The 6,000-nt window shown below is 36.9% G+C and overlaps 1 protein-coding gene across 3 annotated transcripts in view; it reads right to left on the minus strand.

Annotated features, from left to right (window-relative positions):
• LOC6036938 (voltage-dependent calcium channel type A subunit alpha-1) overlaps positions 1 to 5,608 on the minus strand; it is a 72,143-nt gene extending 66,535 nt beyond the window's left edge. For 2 of the 3 annotated variants that reach the window (XM_038260989.1, XM_038260988.1), the window contains exon 1: positions 5,447 to 5,607. In XM_038260989.1, coding sequence (XP_038116917.1) covers positions 5,447 to 5,523 — 77 coding nt within the window. In that variant the 5' untranslated portion in view covers positions 5,524 to 5,607. Of the gene's footprint in view, positions 1 to 5,446 lie in introns of all 3 variants that reach the window. The other variant, XM_038260987.1, reaches the window with a different exon arrangement.
• Between the last annotated feature and the right edge of the window lie 392 nt (positions 5,609 to 6,000).

Genomic DNA, 6,000 nt, shown 5'->3' on the forward strand with positions numbered 1-6,000 from the left:
CCCAAGGAAGGTTCTTACGCCAAAAAGTTACAACTTTGTGGCCACTCTGGAACCGATTCCGGAAAATCTGCCGATTGAATGGGAAAGGTTACGTATAATCAAAATTTGATCACAGGAGGCTGAGTAAGCAAAAGAGCTAAAAACGTCAACAAACGAAATAAGGCAGAACGAAGTTTGCCGGGTAAGGCTTGTATATCACATAAAATGCCATCGAGGATACAAGATTTGAGAATTAGATGAGCAAAATGGGTTTCAAGCGAAAGATTCACATTCCATATCAGCGCTTTCACGTTAGATTACAGCTGAAACAAGTGTTTTCAACCGAAATCTTGTGATAAATAGCTCAAATATTAACATTGTTACAAAATTAGTTGATAAAATAGTGAAAATCAGCTAGGAGTAAGAGCTTAATCTGCCAAACATGCAAGGATTTCCCCTATAATGATTTACCGTTGAAATTGAAATTGAGGGAAAATTCAGTATTTTCACTGTACATATAGCATTGAAATCATTCAAAGGTTAAATTTGTGAACGAATTTTGTGATAAAGTTAACCGTTTACTGAATTCAATGGTTTTTTTCATTACAAAAATGTCAATTTCTGGAGTCGTGAATTACCACACAGTAAAAAAATCGTGGTAAAATTACATCTAGAAAGGGGTACATCTTTTATGTCAGATAAAAGGTTTAATTTTACCTCTAATAATTTGTAAATTTACATCGGACAGACGCTAGGAAAAAATATCTGTAAATCCAAAAAAGTACCAAACGAAAAAAACGAAACTATTGGCACTACGCCCCCCGGGGCATGGCCTTCCTCTAACGTGGGATTTCTGCTCCAGCGCCTCTGACGAGACAGGAGAAACCGGGACCGACGTTTTACTTCACCATCCGATAGAAGCTCAGTGGATAAGGCGGGAATCGAACCCGCGTCTCATAGCATCATCGGGATCGGCAGCCGAAGCCGCTACCCTTGCGCCACGAGACCCACCAAACTGTACCAAACTGGTGATAGTTATATCTGGCTGACTAAGTCCGCGCCCCAACCCGCACGGCCAATTCGAAACTGTGAATAATGAACGATCAAAGCCAATGTAGGTCTACGTATCTCGTATCGCGTATATGCAGTAATTACAGTATAAAATGTACGGAACACATAGAGGTACATTGAGTTTGATCGCGGCGAATTGGCCGTGCATGTTGGGCTGTGGACTTAGTAAAAATATGGTTTTTGAAAACCATATTTTTTTGGAAAAATTGGCAACACTGTTTAATAACTTTTTGAGAGTTTAACTATTTTTTTCAAAGAAGTCTCAAGCAATACCGTCTACTTTGAGGAAGACACCAAATACATCCGCAGATTAGTTTCTTTTTTTATATTTGAGAAGCCTTTGTGTATGGACGGTTGCCAAAGTTGTTTGAGGATTTGGATGGTCGATTTAATAATGCAAAATGTCTTTTTTTGGTCATAAAAAAGAATAGGGCCGTTTTTTAATACCTCGTGACGGAGGGGCGGTACGACCCCTTTTATTTTTGAACATGCGAAAAAAGAGGTGTTTTCCAATAATTTGCAGCCTGAAATGGTGATGAGATAGAAATTTGGTGTGAAAAGGACTTTTATGTAAAATTAAACGCCCGATTTGATGGCGTACAGTCATCCCACATATTCGGAACACCCACAAATTCGGAACACTTTTGTTGTAAATTGTCAATAGCATGCCAAATGCAGCTTTTCTCTCGACCCTACTATTTTTATGACCTTTATTTGGACATATGCTTGCTATTTCACTAGTAAAAGTAGTACTTTTTGAACAAAAAACTTAATTTCAAGACTATTTTATCCTGAGCAGCAAAACACTGCCTCCAAATTGCCTGTTCCATAATTGTGGGATGTTATTGTGCCTCCCACAATTGTGGAACACCTGAATTTAAGTAATATTATTACAAAAAAAGTTATCAGACCATGGATAAATCATCACTAAGCTTGAGTTTCACTGGTTGCAGTGTGGCAAGTCATTATTTTGTTATAAATATGTACTCCTGGAGAAATCCAAAGTTTGTTTACATCCGTAAGAAAAAAGTGTTCCGACTTTATGGATTTCAAGGGTCAACATTTTTCTTCAAAAACTTGATATAAAAGTTAAAATTTGCAGTTGTTCGATACAGCATTCGAAAGATAGCAAGAAAAGCTTTCAAATGAAGGTAAAAGCGAATCACTAAGTTCAATTATCGATTTGCTATGATTTTTTGAACATTGGCCGATCTGTAAACTGTTCCGAATATGAGGGATGACTGTACTCAGAATTCCGAAAAAACGTATTCATCGAAAAAAATACTAAAAAAGTTATAAAAATTCTCCCATTTTCCGTTACTCGACTGTAATTTTTTTGAAACATTTCATTTTATGGGAAATTTAATGTAGTTTAGAGCAAATTTTTTTTTCATTTTCAAATTTCGTGTCAAATTTTGTAGAGCAGAAAATTACAAAAATTTAGATATTAAAACATAAGGGGTTTGCTTATAAACACCGCGAGTTATCGTGATTTTATAAAAAAAAAGATTTGAAAAAGTTACTTTTTGCGTTTCTCTTTGTTTCGTCGTCCGTGAGTGCGCTGACCACGGGGACGCGCTGTCTTGTTTTTGCATGTTCATTTTCATTTCTTTTGTGTCGCTGTTTGTGTGCTTGGGTGAGTGGTTATTATAATTAAATAATGACATCATTAGTGCGCTGGCGAGTATCACGTGAGCAGCAGTGCCGGGAAGATGGATTTTTGTGGTGTTCTTTTTGTGGTGTATTCGTGATCGTGTTCATGTTCATATCATGCATGCGGTGATGGGGGATCATTGTGCTAATGAATATTGTTGCGTGTCAGTCGAAGTCGTGATTATTCAGGTTAATTTTTTTTTGTGTGTGCTTTTGTGTCGCTGTTCGTATGGGATGAGGGATTGTGGTAATTTTACTGTCAGCATGTAAATTTATCAACTCACTAAATGATTCATATAATTGTTTATATTATTCCTTATCATTTTCCTTTCCTGTAACATACCATCTCCTCATACCATATATGATCAAATTGTTTAAATTAACGAAACTTTCTAGAACAGCATGGGAACCATCTGGAGCATTTTTTATTTTGAATTACTGCAATTTTTTTACAGCTTCCTGGAATCATCTGGATTTTATTTATTATATGTATTATATTTGTTTCATTTATTATTTTTACAAAACTACATGCTTATTATATAATACACTGAAGACTCACATGTACACGTACAAACTTCCAAATCATTAAATACATTACGCATTCAACCATTTTCATCGGCCCGATGAAATTCCTCTAACCCCCATTCCAAACCTCCCAAAAATATTCCGTTCACTTTTAAAAGTCGCATGGGTTTCCTGCACTTTTGCCACTAGTGAACAACAAAAACATCCCCTCCCAAATCCCCACGGGACTGTATGGGCGTAGCCTTGGAGCACAGTGAGGAAATTTACGTTCTTAGATATTTTTGGTTGTACCGGGCAGCAATCAAATTGTCTAAGAATATTGAATTGACCATTGTGGCACCCCCTACAGCGTGGTGCAGACCCGTAATGCTATGCTATGCTTCTCTTTGTTTCGTCGTCCGTGTCTGTCGCGGATGGCGATGAACGTTTATGATCGACGACGACCAACTTTTTCAAAACTTTTTTTTCGTAAAATCGCGATAACTCGTGAAGTTAATAAGCAAACCCCTTATGTTTATTCACCAATTTTTTGGTAATTGTCTGCTCTACAACTTTGCAGAACATAGTTACACTCTAAAAATAAGCCTGCAAGTTAACAAAAACACGTAATTTGAAAATGAAAAAAAATGTTCCAAATAAAAAACCTTTCTTGGTGATTGCAGATACGAGAAGTAAAATTTCAATTTCCCAAAAAATTACAGATTTCAAAAAAATAAGTTGAGTAACGGACAATGGCAGAATTTGAAATCTATTTTTGTATTTTTTACGATGAAGAATTCGCGATCAATTTTAACAAAAATTTCCAAACCATCTCCAAATGCTGCAAATCATTGAAAAAAACGTATTTTTTTCGAATGTTCAAAAATATATGGAATCGTACCGCCCTTCCGTCGTTCAGATTTCATTAGAATTAGCGTAGAGTTACCCTTGTATAAATTTTAAACTCTTCTCTTCTTCCCCAGTGAAATATCCTTGGTTTGAGAGATATTTAATTTTTTAAGACATTGTTTTTATCTTATCATTCCAACTCCTAACCCTTCAAAAAATTTAGAATGGTAACTTGAACTCGCTGGTTCTCGGGCATAACTCAACCATCGATCGAATGAGACTAAAACGGTAAAAATCCGTAAAGTCAATCCGGAGATAATCGAGTGACAATTATTTTGTTCACCCACCTACACACATCCACACAGACATTTGCTCAGAACATGATTCTGAGTCGATATGTATACGTGAAGTTGGCTCTACGAGGTCAAATAAGTTCATTTTTCAAAGGTGATTTTATAGCCTTTCCTCAGTAAGGTGAGGAAGGCAAAAAGGTGGAACGATGTTTTCGGTCGCTGAAATTACAGATTTAATCAAATCGAGTTCTGTAAAATTTAGGATCATTCAGACATTCTTATAAATCACTGGAAACAAGAATCGTCCTGATTGGTTGAGTTATGCCCGAGAACCAGCGAGTTGAAGTTACCGTTCCAACTTTATCGGGAGGCTTGGGCGTCCGTGTAAGTTGGATACGCGTTGGGCGTTCCAATGATAACTAACGAATCCATAGCATGAAGACAGAATTTTTTCGCATCACATGTTTATTCCGATCCTTGATTTTTTTTTGTGAAATGGCTCACGCTTCTAATTCAACAAAACACACCGTGTCAAAAGATAGTCGAAGAGGCAAGCTATAGTTTTACAAGTCGAGTTTTGTGAAAAAGTTATCAATTGTTTCTGAAATTGCAAAATATCCCTGACTGTCAAAATGCTTATACGCCATTTTCTCGTGTTACTCTAGATTCTGCGTTTTGATTTCAATTAACTTCCTAAGAATAACGAATAAAGTAATCGTGATGTACATTATACATTACCAGACAGAACTCATTTTTAAGGAGACGCATGATAGTTTACTGCAACGGCGATTGTTTTTAAAATACCATGGAACACCATTGTTTGCTACACAGTAACAGAAATATAAATTTGACAGGTTTATGTTATTTTGCCTTAATTTGTGTTTACGTGCAATTTCACTCGAATGATGTAGATTTACACACTTTTTGGGTATTTTTTTCTATACAAATTTGCAGATGGTTTAAATTGTTCTGCTTGGTATCCAAAAAACACGTCATCCTCAGTGACAATTCCAATCACGTAATTCTCGCTCGAGTCGCTACTTTTCAACCAAAAGAAGCAAAAAAAATAAAACTAAAGCCAAATATCAGCAAATTACTTCCTGCTCTGGTAGTCCGCATAATGCTGATCCAAGCCCAAATCCCTCAGGAACCAGTCACGAACACTGCCCAGCATTAGACAACACTTTCGGCACGGAACACCAAATCATAGGAAAAATGAAAGAAGAACTCGAAAAAAGGACACGAAAAAGGACGCCACTAGTTTGAAATTCTTCCCGCGAGGTTCACATCCACACACACACGTGCCTGGTGGCCACTGACTGCCACCCGATCCGACCGACCTAGTGGCTGGTTTACTGACTGACTGACTGACGCGGACCCGGGGACGACGACGACGACGGAATCCTGCTGGCAACATTATGATAATTTGTCACGAATACGATGAACGAGCTGAACAGAATGACAAGAAGTATGGTTTTAGTCGAAAAAAGTTTTAAAAAAATAAAATAACTTAAAATTTCTAAAAACAAAAATTTCACCGAAACTTGAGGAAAACATTGAAAATAAAATTAGAATGTTTATTGGTAAGCCCTTTTCGAAAGTTACGCGCCAAACTTTCACGACCACCGCAATGCTTCAAAGAGCACACGAC

Source organism: Culex quinquefasciatus, chromosome 3, assembly GCF_015732765.1.
Source record: "Culex quinquefasciatus strain JHB chromosome 3, VPISU_Cqui_1.0_pri_paternal, whole genome shotgun sequence".
In the NCBI taxonomy this organism is placed as follows: Eukaryota; Metazoa; Arthropoda; class Insecta; order Diptera; family Culicidae; genus Culex; species Culex quinquefasciatus.